General features: G+C 33.9%; 1 protein-coding gene across 10 annotated transcripts in view; it reads right to left on the minus strand.

The window, feature by feature from the left end:
* Window positions 1-17,648: 17,648 nt before the first annotated feature.
* The window catches only part of PRDM5 (PR/SET domain 5), a 221,202-nt gene continuing 217,450 nt past the window's right edge, over window positions 17,649-21,400 (minus strand). For all 10 annotated transcript variants that reach the window (XR_012435351.1, XM_015450783.4, XM_074040980.1 and 7 more), the window contains one exon: window positions 17,649-17,997. Coding sequence is in view for 5 of the 10 variants with exons in the window: in XM_015450783.4 (XP_015306269.1) it covers window positions 17,833-17,997 (165 nt within the window). In the remaining 5 variants the exon portion in view is untranslated. The remainder of the gene's footprint in view (window positions 17,998-21,400) is intronic.

Below are 21,400 nucleotides of genomic sequence, written 5' to 3' on the forward strand. Positions count from 1 at the left end.
GTTAAATCGTTAAGAGAGAAAAAAGAAATTTAAAAGCAAAATCACAGCACAACCAAAAATAAATTCAAGAACAAGTTGAAGAAACAGTCTACCCAAATGAGAAGAAAACAGAAAAGTAATTCTGGTAATATGACAAAACAGGGTTCTATAACACCCCCCAAAAATCACACTAGCTCCCTAGCAATGGGTCCAAAACAAGAAGAAATCTCTGAAATGTCAGATAAATAATTCAGGAGGTTGATTATTAAGCTACTCAAGGAGATACCAGAGAAAGGTGAAAACCAAATTAAAGAAATTTTTTAAAAATCCAGGATATGAATGAAAATTTTTCCAGAGAAATAGATATCACAAAGAAAAAATAATCAGAACTTCTGGAAATGAAAGACACACTTGGGGAAATACAAAATGCAGTGGAAAGTTTCAACAATAGACTAGAGCAAGTAAAAGAAAGAACTTCAGAGCTCAAAGACAAGGCTTTTGAATAACCCAATCAGACAAAGAAAAAAGATTTTAAAAAATGAACAAAGTCTCCAAGAAATATGGGATTATTTAAAATGGCCAAACCTAAGAATAATCGGTGTTCTTGAGGGAGAAGAGAAGTCTAAAAGTTTGGAAAATTTATTTGAGGAAAAAATTGAAGAAAACTTCCCTGGCCTTGCTCTAGATCTAGACATCCAAATATAAGAAGCTCAAAGAACTCTTGGAAAAGTTATCACAAAAAGATCATCACCAAAGCACATAGTCATCAGGCTTTTTAAAGTCAAGATGAAGGAAAGAGTCTTAAGAGCTATGATACAAAAGCATCAGGTAACCTATAAAGGAAATCCTATCAGATTAACAGCAGATTTCTCAGGAGAAACTGTATAAGCCAGGAGGGATTGGGGTCCTATGTTTAGCCTCCTTAAACAAAATAATTATCAGCCCCAAATTTTGTATCCAGAAAAACTAAGCTTCATAAATGAATGAGAGATAGTCTTTTTCAAACAAATGCTGAGAGAATTCGCCACTACCAAGCCACAACTACAAGAACTGCTAAAAGGAGCTCTAAATCTCGAAACAAATCCTGTAAATAAATCAAAACAGAACCTCTTTAAAGCATAAATCACACAGGACCTATAAAACAAAAATACAAGTTATAAAACACAAACAAAAAACAAGGTACCCAGGCAACCATTAGCGCAATGAATGCAACAGTACCTCGCATCTCAATACTAACATTGAATGTAGATGGCCCAAATGCTCCACTTAAAAGATACAGAACTGCAGAATGGATAAGAACTCACTAACCAACTATCTGCTGCCTTCAGGAGACTTGCCTAACACATAAGGACTCACATACACTCAAAGCAAAGAGGTGGAAAAAGACATTTCATGCAAATGGACAACAAAAGAGAGCAGGAGTAGCTATTCTTTTATCAGATACAAAAAACTTTAAGACAACAGCAGTTAAAAGAGACAAAGAAGGAGATTACATAATGATAAAAGACCTTGTCCAACAGGAAAACATCACAATCCTAAACATATATGCACCTAACACTAGATCTCCCAAATTTATAAACCAATCACTAGTAGACCTAAGAAAAGAGATAGACAGCAACATAATAATAGTGGGGGACTTCAACACTCCACTGACAGCACCAGACAGGTCATCAAGGCAGAAAGTCAACAAAGAAACAATGGATTTAAACTACACCTTGGAACAAATGGACTTAACAGATATATACAGAACATTTCATCCAACAACCACAGAATACACATTCTGTTCAATAGTGCATGGAATTTTCTCCAAGATAGACCATATAATAGGCCATAAAATAAGCCTCAATAAATTTAAGAAAATTGAAATTATATCAAGCAGTCTCTCAGTGGAATAAAACTGGTCATCAACTCCAAAAGAAACCTTCAAAATCATGCAAATACATGGAAATTAAATAACCTGCTCCTGAATGGTCATTGGGTCAAAAATGAAATCAATACGGAAATATTAAAATTCTTTGAACTGAATGACAATCATGACACAACCTATCAAAACCTCTGGGATACAGGAAAGGTGATGCTAAGAGGAAAGTTCATAGCCCTAAATGCCTACATGAAAAAGACTGAAAGAGCACAAACCAACATTCTAAGGTCACATCTCAAGGAACTAGAGAAACAAGAACAAACCAAAACCAAATCCAGCAGAAGAAAGGAAATAACCAAGATCAGAGTAGAGCTAAATGAAATTGAAACAATAATAAACAACAAAAAAAGATAAATGAAACAAAAAGCTGGTTCTTTGAAAAGATAAATAAAATTGATAAACCATTAGCAAGATTAAACAAGAAAAGAGGAGAGAAAATCCAAGAAAACCTCATTAAGAAATGAAACAGGAGATATTACAACCGACACCACTGAAATACAAAAGATCATTAGAGGCTACTATGAATACCTTTACACACATAAACTAGAAAACCTAGAAGAGAAGGATAAATTCCTGGAAAAATACAACCCTCCTAGCTTAAATCAGGAAGAATTAGATACCCTAAACAGACCAATAATAAACAGCAAGATTGAAATGGTAAGTTAAAAATTACCATAAAAGAAAAAAAGTCCAGGACCAGGCGGATTCACAGCAGTATTCTACCAGATGTTCAAAGAAGAATTGGTACCATCCTTCTGACACTATCTCACAAGACAGAGAAAGAAAGAGCACTCCCTAATTCATTCTATGAAGTCAGCATCACCCTAATACCAAAACCAGGAAGGGACATGACCAAAAAAGGAAAACTATAGACCAATATTCTTGATGAGCATAGATGCTGAAATCCTTAACAAAATACTAGCTAACTGAATCCAACGACATATCAAAAACATAATCCACCATGATCAAGTGGGTTTCATACCAGGAAAGCAGGATGGTTATGCATATGTGAGTAAATAAACAGAATTAAAAACAAAAATCATATGATTATCTCAATAGATGCAGAAAAAGCATTTGACAAAATTCAGCATTGTTTTATTGTTAAAACAAATTCTCAGCAAAATCAGCATACTAGGGATATACCTCAATGTACTAAAACCCATCTATGACAAGCCCACAGTCAACATAATACTAAATGGGAAAAATTGAAAGCATTCCCTCTGAGAATTGGAGCAAAACAAGGATGCCCACTCTCACAACTCCTCTTCAACATAGTACTGGAAGTCCTAGCCAGAACAATCAGATGAGAGAAAGAAATAAAGGGCATTCGAATCGGTAAAGAGGAAGTCAAACTGTCACTGTTTGCTGATGATATGATGGTTTACCTTGAAACCCCTAAAGACTCTTCCAGAAAGCTACTAGAACTGATAAAAGAATTTAGTAAAGTTTCCAGATACAAGATTAATGTACACAAGTCAGTAGCTCTTCTATACACCAACAGCAACCAAGCAGAGAATCAAATCAAAACTCAATCTCTTTTCCAATAGCTACAAAAAAAACAAAAAACAAAAAACAAAAAACAAACCACTTAGGAATATACCAAACCGAGGAGGTGAAAGAACTCTGCAAGGAAAACTACAAAACACAGCTGAAAAGAAATCATAGATGACACAAACAAATGGAATCACATCCCATGCTCATGGATGGGTAGAATCAATATTGTGAAAATGACCATACTACTAAAAGCAATCTACAAATTCAGTGCAATCTCCATCAAAATACCACCATCATTCTTCACAGAATTAGAAAAAACAATTTTAAAATTCGTATGGAACCAAAAAGAAGCCCATGGATAGAGGATCATGGCAAACCTCAAACTTAAAAAAATCCACACCCAGGCAAATAATCATCAAATTAATTATAACTAAAGACAAAGAAAAATCTAGAAATCAGTCAACAAGTAATAACATTACCTCTAAGGGGAAAAATGACACAAAATAGTACATATTTCCCATCGGAAACCACAGAGACCTGAACCAGTATTTTTAAAGTGATGAAAGGAAACAACTGCCAATCTGGAATTCCACATGCATTAAAAACATCCTTCAGGAATGGTAAACACATTTGCAGATGAAGATACACTGAGAAAACTTGTTACCAGCAGATCTGCTCTGAAACTTTTGCTAAAGAAAGTTATTCAGAGAAGGGAAGTGACACCAGAAGGAAACCCAGAACTTTAGGAATGAAGGAAGAAAACAGAGTGGCAAAAATCTAGGTAAACATAACTCACTATTCTTCTCCATTTGAGTTCTTTAACATATGTTTGACAGTTGAAAGCAAAAAATGTAACACCGCCTGATGGAGTTTTCAATGTAGGTGGATTTAATATATCAAACAACTATAACATAAAGAGGAAAGAGTAAAGGAACCAATATGGGGTAAGATCTCTACATTCCTTTTGAAGTAGTAACATACTGATTTTAAGTTGATTGTGAAAAGATAAATAGGTATATAGGAATTTCAGAGCAACCACTAAAAAATTATACAAAGAGACATATTAAAATATACAATAGACAAGATAAAAAGGAATAAAAAATGTTCAAATAACCTGAAAGGTGGTAAGAAAGAGGAAACAAAGGAATGTAAAGTAGGGGTAACAAACATAAATGAAATGGTTAATTTAGTATCATATAAAGTAGATTTCAGAACAAAGGGAGTTACCAGGAATAAAGAGGGATATTACATGATAATAAAAAGTGTAAATTCGCATAACAACATTTCTAAATGAGTATGCACTCTGAAGCAGAACTTTGAAATACATAAAGCAAAAATTGCCAGAACGAAAAGAAGAAAGACATATTCATCATAATAATCAGAAATGTCAATACTACTCTTTCAAACTAGGAGACAGGAAGATTGGCAAGGCCATGAAGAATTAAACAGCACCATCAACCAAAAGGTCTAGCTGATATTTATAGAACACTGCATCCATATTCTTCATCATATTATTTTCAACTGAACACAAACATTCTTCAAATTAGATCATACCCTGGGTCATGAAACAAATACTATAAATTTTTAAATATTTAAGTAATACAAAGTATATTATCTGGCCGTAATAGAGTCAAACAGAAAATTAACAACAGAAAGATACCAAGAACATCATCAAGTACTTGGAAATCAAGCAATACATTTCTACATATTCCATGAGTCAAAGAGTAAGTCTAAAAGAAAAGTAAGAAATATTTTGAACCGAATAAAATTACAACATATCAAGATTTGTTGGATGGTGTGATAGTAATTCAGAGTGAAACTGACAACATTAAACGCTTATATAAGAAAAAAGTCTCAAATCAGTAATTTAAGCTCTTACCATAAGAAACCAGACAAAGAAGAGCAAAATTAGTTCTGAGCAAGTAGAAGAAAGAAAATAGTAAAGATAAGAACAGAAATTAATAAAATAAAATACGGAAAATCTATGGAGAAAATCGATAAAATCAGAAATTGTTTCTTTGAAAAATCAATAAAATTAATAACTCTCTAATCAGATCGACCAAGAAGAAAAGACACAATAAACCAGTATCAGGAATGAAGGAGCTATCATTACTAACTAATAACTGTATACACTAACTTGACAACTTAGACGAAATTGTTCAATTGACCAATGACTAGAAACCCACAAACTACTGAAACTCACCCAAGATAAAATAGCTAACTTGAAGAGTCCTACAGGCAAATAAAACTTTTCCTATATACAGATGACAAATAAAGGAGAAATGAGAGGCACATAACAGGCACATGGAAATTTTGAAATTCAGCTGGACATGTTTAAAACCATATTCCCATTCAAAGCCAAGGAATGAAAGCCCAGTCTCGTTCCACAGGAGTTGCTCCCTTCTTCATTGTTCTTCTTGGTTCCATCCTTAGAGAGGGTCTTCGTTTTTCATAGGAAATGGTCTATTTGAATAGCTTCAAATAGTTGAAGAGTTTTCCCAGTCTTCTTCCTGCTCACAGAATGTTGGGTGGGTCCAGCTGCTTTTTCATTCTTTACTGACTCAGTCCCTTTTAATCTGAGCTGATGCTCTTTGGGCACTTTTATGACTGAGGTTTATTCCACACCCCAAATACCATTTCTATAATTCTTTTACAACAGAGCGCTCTGGTTAGCATGAAATGTCAAGAACAACACTCTTAATATCATTAGAAATATTTTTGTCTATTTGAAGTGGGGGTCTACTTCAAATTGCCTTCAGTCTTCCTGACATCTTTAAAAAAGCTTTTATGATCAAAATCCCTGAATTGATTTTGCCCTGAGGCTTTTCCTACTTTGAGAATCTGTTGGCTAAAAAGACTGGAAATGTAAAACTATTCTATTTTCCTCAGCCCAGCATGACTTGGTTCATCTATATTTCCTCTAAATTCTGTTTGCAAATTGAACATTCCTTCCTTGGTTAATCTTTCTTTTCCTATACCTTATCATATACAGCTAAAAGAAGTCAATTGCAGTTTTATCATTCTCTGTGGGAGGCTCTTTAGCTAGGTCTACAAATTCATTAGGTACATATTTTCTAACTTTAATTTTACTACAGAGACAAATTGCTTCATAATGAAAAAACATGGGTTGCTGTTTTTCAAACCTCCAATAGCAGCCTCAGCACATTTTCAGCATTCACTAAAATGTATTTGCCATTCCTCCAACCTCTACCAGAAGCTCACTTGCTATTATTTTTCCAGCTTATACACATTGTCTGGTCCCAAAGACAATGGCATATATTATAGGTTTTTGTTAAAGTAGACACTCTTTTCTATATACTAATTTCTGTATTTGTCTATTACTTTGTAACAACCACCCCCGCATTACTTGGGTGTTTAAAACAACAGCAATGAATTTTTTTTCATGGTTCTGTAGGTTGAGTGAGAGGTTATTCTACTGTCTTGCTTATGCTTACTTATGTGCCAGGAGCCATGATTTATTGGGAGTTACTAATGTAATAATTTACCACAGGATGTTCTGTGGAGAAAGATCAGTTAATGTCAGACATTTTGGTCGAGACAATTCCTTTTGAAAACACATCACAACAATTATAAACAACAAAAGCTTGATATACAGTGAACCTTGACATTTAACATTCATATCCAAGCACATCCCCTTATATCAGGGACTACAAAGCATCCACATAATATGAGAACTATTTTAATTGATGAAACATACCCCGTCAGATAAGCACTTGTCAGCAAGGAAGAAGGTCATATTTGGACCAGTTCCATGAACATATCTAATTTGATTAAGAAAACAATTCCACTTCTCCTGGAGTCTCTAACGACAGCAAGACTAAAGAGAATATGAAAATCAGGCTTTTTTCAGAGATGTTAACATATCCTACTATTCAGATCCCATGAAGGCCAAAAGACACTCAAGTCTTTAATATTTATGTTCTTTATCATTTCTGGCTGCTCAGGCTCCCTTTATCAACCACATTGGGGCACTTCTAATGAATTCTTTCTTTTTGTCGCTTATCTAATTTGCAACAGTACTCATGTCTGACCAACATGATCCTGTATTATAAAATGCCTTTAATTTTATAATATTTCACTACTGTTCTTTTGCTCAGAGAACCAGTACTCAAAAATTATCTCAAAGAATAATCACATGAATAAAAAAGTTTCTGCTTAACATTATTTTTCAAAGATATAAACTTGTTTTTCATCTCATAGTATGTCATTTTACCTTTTTCTCCCCCCAAAATACCAGCTGAAGTTAGCCATAATGCATACATGACAAATTTCGGTTTCTTAATCTTCTCAGAGTATTTCTTCCTTTTCTTTTAATGTGTCTAAAAAGGAAACATGTATTTACATTCATATGTACACACTTGAACTAAATCGTGGTTTTTGATGTAATTACATTATTTTTAACAGTCAGTTTTTATTACTTATGGCAAATTTCATTTTGATATGAGCTATATCACTTAAAATATTCCCTCTTTTGAATATTTGAATACTATTATTTAATTTTGTTGATGAGGAGGTAGGTAGCTGAAGGTTTATAAAAATGAAAGTTATTGATTATATTAAGCCTTAAGATAAAAGCTGGATATAGTTTAAGCATAATAAAAAATACCTGATAATCTAGGTACTAATATCTTCCTTTGACGTTTGAGTTAAAAGAATAGGTATCATTAATAAAGTATTATGTGTTAAATTGGTAAATACAGTGCTTAAGAACTTTCAAAAATATTCCCAAATGAAATGCTTCTACCACTATAGTTATGTCATGATATACAAATTAAAATGGTATCATTTTGGCTCATGGCAAGTTTGCTTCAGGATGTGAGCTGGAATGCTGGGGAGTGGTGGGAGGTTTCTAAGCAGCATACATAGGATGACAGCTGAAATATTTGGAGGAGCTAAGGCAATACCACTTATTGAACTTGAACTGTGTCAAGCATCCATTGCAGATAGTGTTATGCTTTTTCTCATTTATTTATCACAACAAACTCCACAAGTATATACTATTAAATCTATTTTGTTTAAAAAAATCGACATCATTCAGTTAAATAAATGATGCTACGGATTTATCATTTTTTTCAAATTTATGGTCTTTCTTCCCTCTTTCTTTCTTTTTGTCCTTTATTGCTTTTCATATAGTTTGGATATGTATCCTCTCTAAATCTCTTGTTGGATTGTAATCCCCTATGTTGGAGGTGGGGTCTTGTGGGAGTTGATTGGATAATGGGGTGGAGTTCTCATGAATGGTTGAGCACCATCCCCTTAGTGTTCTCCTTGCAATAGTGAGTTCTTGTGAGATCTGGTTGTCTAGAAGCATGTAGTACGTCCCCACCCACCCCACTTCTCTCTCTTGCTCCCGCTCTGGCCATGTGACATGCATTCTCCCGCTTTGCCTTTGCCTTTGTCTTGAGAAATGGTCCCTGAGGCCTCCCCAGAAGCCCAACAGATGCTAATACCATGCTTCCTGTACAGCCTGCATAACTGTGAGCCAATTAAACATTTGTTTCTTTATAGGTAATACCTGAGACCCAGGCTCAGGTATGTATAACAATGCAAGAACGGCCTAATACTCTTTTCATTCTTCTTTTCTTAGTCTCTTCTAGGTAGAGAGAGAATTGTGGACTTATATAGCTTTCAGTATCAACTAAAATATATTTTGTAACTACATTTTCATTGCTGTGTTACATTATACCTTTGTTAAAGCATTTCCTCAGTTAAAGAAAAACGGTTCAGGATATTTTGTGCCTCTAACTGATAATCTTATATCTGATTTAAAACATGAAGTTTGTGTACTATTCATTTCAATTTTGTATGTGTATTTTTAATTCTCATACATTTGTGCATTTGCAATAGACAATCCAGGAAACAAGCTAAAGGTATGATTTACAAAGAAGAAGGTAATATATAAGAAATGTGAAAATGTCATTAATTTGGTGTTTAAGCTTTTAAAGATTTTCTCTATTAAATATCTATATTAACACTCATCTCAAATTCAAAGTTGGTAATAATTGACCATTCCCTTCCCCTTCCCCAAAATATGTTTTACTTACTTTTCTGACTTAGCTAAACTTGGTCTAATTGAACATTAGTTTTAATTTAATCATCAGAAACAAAAATTTATATTATATACAATCATACGTTTCTATACATAAGTTACAAATCACTCCTTCAAAGGAGTACTGAATGTGTCAGATATTTAGAAGGTCACATATTTATCCATATAGAGATGAAATTCAAACTCAGAATTGAAATTGTATATTTGTATTATGACCTCCAGTAAGAAGAGAGACAAAACACAGGAGATGAAAGTTTAATCTCAACTCTACATATAACATATATTCCTTGGGAAGGATGTTTTTATTCTTAAGTTGCAGTATTTTTATCTGAAATTTAATTTAGACATATCTACTTTTAGAAGAGTATTATTGTAACCCTATCTATAGGACATACATTTTCTGTTTTCACCTTAACAATTTTTAAGTGTATAGTATACAGCACAGCAGTAAACTATTGCACATTGCTGTGTAACAGATCTCCAGAACTTTTTCATCTCACACAACTGAAACCCTATACCCATTTAACAACTCTTATTTTCCCTTCCTTGCCTTCCCTGGTATCTACATTCTATTTTCTGGTTCTATCAGTTTGGCTACTTTAGATACCTCATTTAAGTGAAATGATGCAATATTTGTCTTTTTCTGACTGGTTTATTTCACTTAGCATAATGTCCTCAAGGTTCCATGTTGTAGCATATGAAATAATTTTTTTAATGCTAAATATTATTCCATTGTAGGTGTACATGAAATTTTCTTTATCCATTCATCCACTGATGGACATTTAGGCTACATCTACCTCTTGTTATTGTGAATAATGCTACAATGAATAACTGTTCAAATCTTTGAAATCCTGTTCTCAATTCTTTGGGACAATACTATGGTTTGAATCTTTGTCCCCTCTCAAATTCATGTTGAAATTTAGTTGCCATTGTGACAGTATTAAGAGGTGGGACCTTTAGAAGGTGATTAGGCCACAAGGGCTCTGACCTTATGAGTGAATTAATGCCACTATTGTGAGAATAGTTTCCTTATAAAAGGATGAGTTCAATCCCCTTTTCTCTTTTGCTCTCTCTTTCACCTTCCACTACAGAATGACACAGCAATAACATCCTCGCCAATGCTTGCACTTTGATCTTGGACTTCCTAGCATCCAGAACTGTGAGCAATACATTTTCATTCATTAAAAATTACCAAGTCTTAGGTATTATGATATAGCAGCACAAAATGGACTAAGATTAATAACAAAAGTGGGTTTCCTGGATCATATGGTAATTTTATTTTTTTCAGAAATGTCCATATTGTTTCCCATAATGTGCCATGTTACATTCCCACCTACAGTGCACAGTATTTTCAATTTCTCTACATCATCACCAATGGTTATGTTTTATTTTTTTGATGTGGCCATTCTAATAGGTGTGAGGTGAGACTTCATAGTGGTTTTGATTTGCAATTCGCTGGTGATTAGTAATGCTGAACATCTTTTTGTGCGCTTTTTTTTTTTTTTTGTCATTTATCTTCTTTGGATAAATGTCTACTCAAGTCCTTTGCCATTTTTCAATTTTTTTTTTTAATTGTTGAGTTGTAGGAATTCCTAACATATTTTGGATATTAACTTGTTAACAGATATATGGTTTGCAAATGTTTTCTCCCATTGGATAGGTTGCTTCTCACTCTGATTATTTCATTTGCTGTGCAGAAGTTTTTAAGTTTGATGTAGTTCCATTTGTCTATTTTTGCTTTTGTTGTCTGTGCTTTTGGTGTCCTATCCAAGAAATTACCAGATACAATGTCATAAAGCATTTTCCCCCATATTTCTTTCTAGTTTTAAAGTTTTGGGTTTTAAATTTAGATCTTCAATCCATTTTGAATTAATTTTTGTATATGGTGTAAGGCTCCAACTTCTTTTTTTACATGTGGATATCTAGTTTTCCTAACACCATTTATTGAAGAGACTATCTTTTCCCACTGTGTAGTCTTAGCTCTCTTGTTGAAGATCATTTAGCCGTATACATGAAGGTTTACTTCTATGGTGTCTGTTCTGTTCCATTGGCCTATACATACCTGTTTTTATGCCAGTAACATACTGTTTTGATGGCAGTAATTTTGTAATATGTTTTGAAATCAGGAAGTGTGAAGCTGCCAGCTTTGTTCTTTCTCAGGATTGTTTGGCTTATAGAACATATATTTTGTATTTCTTATTTCATTCTAGTGACTCTGTGCCATCCATACATTCCCTTTCTCTCTCTAGATCTGTGGTAAGCAACCAGTCGTATGCCCTTTATTGCACTGGGGTCCTTTAAGCAACTGGGGTCAGATCTGTAGCTTAGAAAACTATGGAATAGTTTTTATCAGGAGAAAGTCAATTGGCTCAACTCACATACTTAGTCTAATAGTATCTTAAACAGTTAAATTTGTAGACCCCAATTTCATATTTTAGTCAGCGCAGAAAGGAAAAAACTTAATATCCTAAATATCGTAATTTGAGTCTAGGAACAAAATCAGCTTATCACTCTTAAGAGGGTAGAACTGGAGACTACACCAAAGTTATACTACAGCTGAAACAGCACAAGAGATGGATTTTATGCAAGAAGAGAGGGAAACAATGAAAGTGATAGAGTTGTATTTGACCCTGCTTTATATTATTTCTTTTTTTCTTTTTTTTTTTTTTTCTGGAGAAAGCTATGTACTGTATTTGTCAGGTGGAAGATGAGAAGCAAACAGTTATTTTACTTATGTGGTGAGCCTTTTGATTAGAAGTAAGGTCTGGAGATTTCCTACATTTCAGTAATAAAACCAGAGAAGTCAAAAGTAATGATTGGTTAATTTCCACACAGTTGGATTTTTCTAAATTCTTTTTTTTCTCTGTTGCCCAGGCTGGAGTGTAGTGGCGCGATCTTGGCTCACTACTACTTCTGCCTCCGGGGTTCAAACAATCCTCCTGCCTCAACTGAGTAGCTGAGATTACAGGCATGCACCACCACGCCAAGCTAATTTTTGTATTTTTGGTAGAGATGGGGTTTCACCATGTTGCACAGGCTGTTGTCGAACTCCTGGGCTCAAGTGATCTGCCTACCTCAGCCTCCGAAAGTGCTGCGATTACAGGCATGAGCCACTGCGTCCAGCCTCAAAATTCTTAATTACTACATGTAGTAATCCACAAAAGGACTCATCAGTTTGCCAATTTAAATAGAAGTGTTGTAATCAATTAAATGTGGCATTGCTCCCCATCTCCATACTCTTTACATGCCTACACAGCATGGGAACTATATAGTTTGCTTCTATGTCATTAACATTTACTTTCCAACCATTTTTTGTCCATTAAAGGCAATTTTGCTTCTTCAGATGCTAATAATTACTTTAGAAAATAAAAAATATAGAGTTGGGGTCAATGTACTTCATGTTTTTACGTTGCTTTATCAAATACTAAGGAATAAATAGATAATATAATTGTTAAAAACTAATTCCAATAATGAATTTGTTCAGCTTTCAATGTTTTACTATACATGTGTCCAGATAAATTTCATATGTTAGGTATGAGGCACCAGAATTCTCTGAGTAGAGTCTCCAATACAAGCTCAGGCCACCATCCAAATGAGGCGAGATGAGACTGTGAGAAAGGCAGGACAAAGCCATCATCGCGGACTGAAAAGCACTCAACTCAGTGTTGTCAGACAGGATAAAAAATAAGAAATCTTAACATCAGTTTATTTTAAAAAATGTAAAATTTTCATATAATCACAGAAAAGCTTTCAGTAGAAAAATGAAAAAAGACACACCAGTCAAACATTAAAGAAAAAGCTATCAGATAAAATTAAGGAAAAAAAGCATTATTAGATGGTCTGTAAGAAGACAAAATCAAAAAATAGTAATGGAGTGATTCACGTATCCACGGTGACCTGGGATTCTTTTCATTTTTATACTATTTTAAAGAGACAAACTGATATTTTTTGAATTTTTTAAGTGTACCTAATTCCTAGTAGGTCTACAGTTTCTCTTGTCAGGAGCAGTGATATTTTGTTTGAACTGTTTTGCATTGATTTAGATGATCAAGCTTAAGTGGTCCTATATCCTTTCTTAATTGTAAACATATGCATTACTGACATAATTGAACATCTTAGTTTCCTCCTACCATGTAATATGCAAAGGTGGCATGGGTTCAAGGACTAAGACCTTATTCTAATTGGCTAAAAGTTTGCACGATTAGGAAACTAAACATGCTAATCAAATATTTAGGTAACTAAATATATTTTTTAATTTCAGGAAACTAAATATTATATATTTTCTAACTAAATATGAACGTTTGTTTCAGTATTGTGTTAAGAATTTTTTTCAAAGGAAGAAAAGGAATTTGGACACTGGATCAGCAGCATTATTTTAGTATATAAGATAGCTATTACATTCCAGACTATTTCCTGGGCCTAGAATATCTAGAATATTTTAACATGCCCACAATGAAGGTTTCAGAGTTAATTTTTTATTCTGTCATACAACAAATTAACAATGTGTAGGGTGATAATACAGTTTTAGGCCCAAGCTAGCTAAGGCTATGAGTCAGCTCCAAAGAACTAGTGCCTCAGCTGATTCTGAAAAATAAAAGTTAAATGAATGCATAATTTCTAAATCCATTATTCAAATGATTATTTTTTGTATCAAGAAAATCTCACAAGATTGGGGCAACATCAAGATGATAAACATAACTTTTAAAAAAAGGAATACCTGAAACATTTGCCATAACTTTTATTACCCATAAATTATATTTGGGAACATCAAGTTATTTTTACGTAAGATGCTACTATATCAGGTTTCACTCATTCTTAGTTATCAAGTTTCATTCATTCTTAGTGATGTTCCTTTTCACATTGTTCTCTGAATAACCAGGAATGAGAAGAGAGGCAAGGAAAATGCTGTCTCTTATAGCCCTGAGACCAACTTGGCTCAACTTCAGAGGTACTTTGCAGATTGAAAACACTTGGATGTATAAAGTATAAAAGCATGAGGTCTGGAGGTAATGGCAATTACAGTTCTTTCATTCATCAAAAACAACTTTAAAGCATTCATTTGGATTTTACCATAGAATGGTACTATAGTTCTATAGTAAAATAAAATGCTAACACCAAGTCTGGTAGTGACTTATATAGATTTATTATAGATTTATAATAAAATAAAAATGGTATTGGAATTTTATATTTACACATGCTCCATTTATATACACGCAAACAAATGTCAATATCAATGGTAAAATTTTAGGTTTTTTTTTTTTTTTTTTTTTTTTTTTTTTGAGACGGAGTCTCGCTCTGCCGCCCAGGCTGGAGTGCAGTGGCCAGATCTACCCACCTCCATATATTCATTACTCTAAGATGAGTTTCCATAAGCAACATTTAGATTTGTGAAGGAAAAAAAATGAATATTTCTAGTACCTATCCTCTTTCCTTTCAGACTTTTGTTTGAGAAAAGAAGCAGCACATAAAATCTAAAACAGAAACTAAGGCTGTAAGACCTTCTATAATACATATTCACACTCATGCATGAGTTGACTGCAATAGGTCAGAAGATATTTGAGCAAAGTAATGCACTTACATGTATATGCACTGCATATAAGTGATACTCTTCAGACAGACACACACACACAGACACACACACTCACGTTTCTTGAAAGCAACATGTTAACTATACTATGTAACCCCAAGAATGTATCGCCAAGAATACTTTTATGGTGCAACTGCTGATTATAATTAACCAATAAATACCTCTATATAGCCAACAACATACCATGAAAAGGAAAACAAAAGCCAGTTATTGTGAAACAAAGACAAATTAAAGATACGTAAACATCTTGAGTGTTAATATACAAAGAAGACACTTATTATAAAAGGGTATCTGAACCCACCTACATTATTGAACGTCTCTTAAATTTACTTAGCCAATTTCTAAGTCTCAATTACTTAGACTTTATAGGCACCCAAGAGTCTGGTCTTTTCGCAAGAAAATACCCCAGCCAAAATCTTTCACAGCAGGAAACAAAAGACATTTCAAAGTAGGTACCTGTACTTCAGCTTGTCTGTAAGACTTTTCCTCTATGATTATCTACGCTTTCAATTGATCAGTCATGCCTAGTCCCTTTTTTTGGTTATTACTAATTTAAAAGTTTTAGCAAGCAAATGCTAATATATCTGAAACTATCCATGAATACTTGTCTTTTGGATAAAAATTACAACAAAATTACAGCATACAAATAGTCTTCTAAGGCCTTATTTTGGTTTCAGTCCTCTGAAGAGACAGTGGTATACCACTCTTTGGCACAGGTCCTTCTACACCATTTTCTAGAGATTTCCTTGTCTATAAACCTTCAGCAGGATAAAGCCCAGCACCTTTTCCCTGTCCATTTACTCCACAGCATAGCGACACCACAGTTTTCAGGGTAATTTCCCCAGCAGCCATGTGAACTGTGACTCGCTGAGATTACACAAAATTGGTATTTGGACTCCTTTCAAGTTTTACATTCATCACATAATCGGGATATAAAGCATCCCATATAGAGAAAGCAGCATTCAAAGGAATATACAGGATGTGTTTAAATAATACACACTACCAAATTTTACAGCTTTTTTTATATTCAAATGATATTAAACACACTATCATGTTAAAATGAAAACACTTTAGATCTAAAAATATATTGTTGAAACAAATGATATAGTGAGAAACAAGACCAAAATTTATTTTTATAAAATACAGTCTATAATTTCAGATACAAAATACTACATATAACTATACTTAAATATCTTCTAAATTATAATTTTAGGATTTATATTTTTAAAAGTTATCTCTTCTGAGTTTCAAATTTAGTATTTTACAACATTCAAATGTCTACATTGAATCTTTATGTTTCTTTTTAAAACTGGAATTGGGCATGAATACAATTCTAAAATGAGATTCCTGAAGTCAAAGAACTGTGTCTCAGAGAACCTTTCTCTTTAACTCATTAGAACCAAATAACTTCCTTAAAACTACACTTCCTTTCTTTTGACTGGGCTTCAGTTAGAGAGGTTCATGAGTTGGGCTTCATTTTAATGTTTTTCTGGTTTTTGGATATTCCTCTAGGTTATTTTGACATCACTATTACATTGTATCATATCATCTCTCCAAACAAGCTGTTCATTGTATGTTGCTGTCAAGTATTTTGCTGAAATATAACCTTCTAAAGGAAGAAATTATGCTTCTTGCTTCAATTTTCCTTAAGCATCAGTGACAATTTCAATCATAACAATTGCCAGGTTTGTACTTTGTATTCTGGATTCCTAATTATATGGGATGATTGAAGGTAATTCAAAAGTGTTTCAGAATTACCTACTGCCAAGATTCTGGAAAATGTCTTTTGCAAAATGGAATGTTAATGCTCCGAGGACTGTATCTGCACTAACACGTTCTGTGCACTTTTATGGAAGGAGAGCGGAAAGGGCTGTGTTCATCATAACTAATGTGGAAATGCCACTATGGTTCTGCCACTCTGTCAGCAAATACGGAGAATCTATTTGGTTTCTATTTTTAATTATATATATTGGTATACTGCTAATGTCTAAAGCTAAATGGTCTAAATTCAAGAGGGGTTGCCTGATGAATATTTAAATGTGATGGTCATTTTTGTGTAGAATTTATAAAAGTATTCCAGACCATGAATGTTTGCATCTGAATGATGAGAGTAAATAATGTTTCCTAAGAATTCTCTAAAATGAGCAATATTTTAATAGATGTTTTAGTTATCAAACATCTCTTTATTTTAAACTCATTTGTTGCACAGAGCTATTAGTTAAGCTCAACTCTTTTTGTCTTATAAAATAGCAAGTATTTATTTTCCTATCAAACTTGAGTCTTTGATAACTTTTTCTTACCCTAATCTGCAAAGAAATAGTTGGATATCTTGATTTATTTCTATTTAAATTGGTAAAACCAGCTGCAACAACTGGTATTTGCAACTGAGTGCGCACACACAGACACATACAGACACACAGACACACAAAGAATAATAATAAAATGAAAAGGCCTATTAGGGAAGTATATTAATAAACTTCATTAAAGAGGGATGGCCAAGAAAGAGGGCCATAACTCCTTTCTCCATTTTTATAAGACGGAGCACAAGTTGCATTTTGCAAGGCTATGGAGTTGTATTTTTTTTTCCATTTATACCATTTCTTGGTAAAAGTAAGACTTTTTTTGGTTGCATACACATCTACAGACTCTAAATGTAGGCAAATAAGAACTATGAGACCAGTAAGTCACTTTTGGCTACTTCTGTTATGCTGATCAGGTGAGAAAAATCTGGGATTCATATTAGGAGCCCTTCTGAATAGTTTAATTCCTTTACAGCCCCCATTAGCTGTCAGCTACACCATGGATATTGTCCATGTGCACTTTGAGGTAGTCATTCCTTGTAAACTTCTTATGGCAAAACTGGCATTCTGCCAGTGGACGATTGGGATTATGAGTCATCTTGTGTCGAATCAGCATTTTCTTCAGGCTAAAAGCCAAGTCACAAACCTAGAAAAGACCCAAAGACCAACCATATTATACTGAAAAACCTGAAGATACAACAATTTATCATTTATACAATACACATTATGCAAATTCCTACTATCAAGTATGCAGTAACAGGCATAAAATCAAAAAGCACTCTTGGAATAAACAAAATTTAACACCCACACTATTGGGCAAAGAAAATTAATAAGAGTTACTGCATTTAGTCGGTGTCCTTTGTACCCCAATCACCCTTCCCTTTTCCCAGCTGCCGGATTTAAACATCTCCAGAGAAACCCCTGGCAACAATCCCTTTCTTATCCTAATGGAATGTATTTGCCATTTCATATTAAACTATTTAAGCAAAATGCTTTATGGTCTAGATGGCATCTCTCTCTATAACATAAATGGCATAAGACATTTCTCACCAGTGATCCCTTCAGTTTAGTACCACTTGTGAAATGAAAAGCTAATGCTGCTTTAAGTATCATAAGCAGAAATTTATTACTCACTGTTGCTTTTCTTTATTTCTTATTATATACACTTTGTTTAACTAAGGAAGGTAACAAGTTTATTTCACATGAGCTCTGCCACATTCCCACCTGGTTCAACATGCATTAAACAGCCCCATAACTAAAAATATTAACACAAAAAAATGCAAGGCACAACTATCCAAGTTACAAAAAAAGATGGAATTTAAAGTTTGATATTATTCACAAAAATTCCACTGACATGAAACTCTTCAAAACCATATCCGTTGTAAAATAAGACATGTTAAATAACGTGAAAACACCATGAAAAATATAATGAGAGAGGAAATGGCTTGTAAAAATACTGTAAAGAAAGCTGGAGTTTTAAATGAGGTTAGGCTTGGGAAAATCTTACAGTAAAACAAAACGAAAGAAAACAAAAGACCCTTGCCCTTTTTCTTTATGGAGGAAAGAAGATTTACATTCACAGCAATAAGAAACCCAGAAAGGCTCAAGGCCTTAATTGGGTAAGGAGAGGGTAATCCAATAATAATGAATTTTGACACAGAAGTAGCAGCATAGTGTGGTATAAAGAAAATAGGCTTTAGAGTCTGATCACTTTCTAAGGAAGCCTGCTCTAACCTCCCAATTTAAAACTGAAGCCTGTTATCCTTTCTGGATTCCCTTTACTCTGTTCAAATTTACTTTTTACATAGTACCCATCACTTTCTGTCCCACTGTAATTTACCTACTCTGTTGTTTAGTGTCTCCCTCTGCTCACTAGAGTCTCAGCTCCATGAGAGCAGGGATCTTCCTGTATTTTATTCCCTTATGTACCCTAAAGGGTACAACAATTTTTGTAGAGTAAGCACTCAATAAGTATTTGTTGAAGAACCACCTCGAGTTTGAATACTGACTCTACTATTTACTAAGGAAATTAAATGGACCAAGTATGCCTTTTAACTTTAGTTCCCTCACCTGTAAAATGACAATGTACTTACCTTGCTGGATTATTAAGATTAAATAAAATACTCTGTGTAAATAAGGGCTATACTGCAGACACTCAATAAATGTCAGTGTACATTTTTTTTTCTCTTTCATCTTCCTCAGCAGATTGGAAAGAACAGACAAATGTTAACGAGAGGGAGGCAAGGCCAGCACCAGTGGAATACAAAGAAAGCACCTCTGTTCCGAAGAGTGGCAGTTCCCTGGAATATGCAAGTGGCTTTGCAAACCAACAATTTCTCAAAACAAATACAATGCAGCCAGTTCATCTCAGGAAATGACATTTTTCTTTTGTAAGCATAAGGTTTGTAACTCAATACCTTTGAGGCAACTGTAAAATAAAGCCAAGCCCATGTTGCAAAAATCAGAGGAAAAGGGTAAAGACCCAGGAAACATGCAACAGCATAACATATGATGACAGACTGTAAAGTATGTAAATTATAATAATCAATATAAAAGTATTAAGTACCCTTATTAAAAGATACGTTTCAATTAGGGTAAAAAGCAAACTGCAAACACACACATACTGTACTTAAGAAATACGTTTACAAAATAATAACACACACATAAGCACTATTTTAAAAGAGGGATTAAAATGTGCATGAAACTACATAAAACGAGGCTGATAGAATGTAATGGATACTCAGTAGTACTTCCTCAAAAGAATCTTGGAGAGACAGAGAGACAGCAAACCTTTGAAGAACCAGGAGTATCACTTGTATGAATGTCTCCTAGTCAAAGATTTATATACAGGATGCTCATACAGACTCATATATAAAAGTGAAAATTACAAACAACTTACTAGGCCAATTAAAGTTAATAAGCATAATCATTTTGATATAATCAGACTCAGAAATATTTTTCAGCTGTTAAAAATATTAATTTTTTTTTTTTGAGTCAAGATGTCGCTCTGTTGCCCAGGCTGGAGTGCAGTGGCACAATTTTGGCTCACTGCAGCCTCGACCTCTCTGGACTCACATCTTAGCCTCTGGAGTAGCTGGGACTACAGGCAGATGCCACCATGCCCAGCTAATTTTTTTTTTTTTTTTTGTATTTTTTTAGCTATGAGATTTTACCATGTTGCTCAGGCTGATCTCAAACTCCTGGGCTCAAGCGATCCTCTTGCCTCAGTCTCCTAAACTGCTGGGAAAACAGACGTGAGCTATCACGTCCGGCCAAGATAGTAATTTCAAAAATACTTAAAGGCAAGAAGAAACATAAAGAAAGGAAAGCAGAATAATAAGATCAATGTAACTTAGTCTACAATATTGATAAAAATTATAACTGTATCTGTATTAATAAGTATATGAAGGAAATGTCAATAGATTAATATTAGCTGACATCGGCTGGAAAATTGGGGATTTTTTTTGTCTTCTTTTGTCTCCAAATTTCCTCATTCATCTCTAATTAAAAAGTACATTTTTATAATCAGGAAGTATGATTTTGGAATGAAAAAATGCAGTTAGTTGGGTGATGGTTCCATGTTCACTTAGCAGCAAGTCCACTCACATCAGACTTCTGCCTTGGACTTCTTAACTCTCCAAACAGCTCTCTGAAATGTTATGGATGATCTCTACATTGCTAAATCCTGGCACTTTGGAGCTCTCATTTAACATGAATTCTTAGCATCATTTGATATACATGACCACTTTCCCCTGTCATTCCTTTAGTTTCTATAATTACCTACTCTCCTTGTTTTCCTTCTAATTATCTGGCCTTTTATTCCCTTTTGTTTTCTGGAATAGGCCCTTCCTCCATCCTAAGTAAGTCAATCAGGATTTCAGTGCCCGATCCTTGGCCTTCTTCTCCATTCACTAGGTATTTTCTCTTCTGGTGATCTCAATCATATTCATACCTTTTGTTACCACATATACGTAGATCACTAGCAAGTAATATTTTTAGTGCAGTCCCCCTTCTGATCTCAACAGTGGAGTACTTAACTGACCACTTGG

Source organism: Macaca fascicularis, chromosome 5 (genome assembly GCF_037993035.2).
Source record: "Macaca fascicularis isolate 582-1 chromosome 5, T2T-MFA8v1.1".
Lineage (NCBI taxonomy): Eukaryota > Metazoa > Chordata > Mammalia > Primates > Cercopithecidae > Macaca > Macaca fascicularis.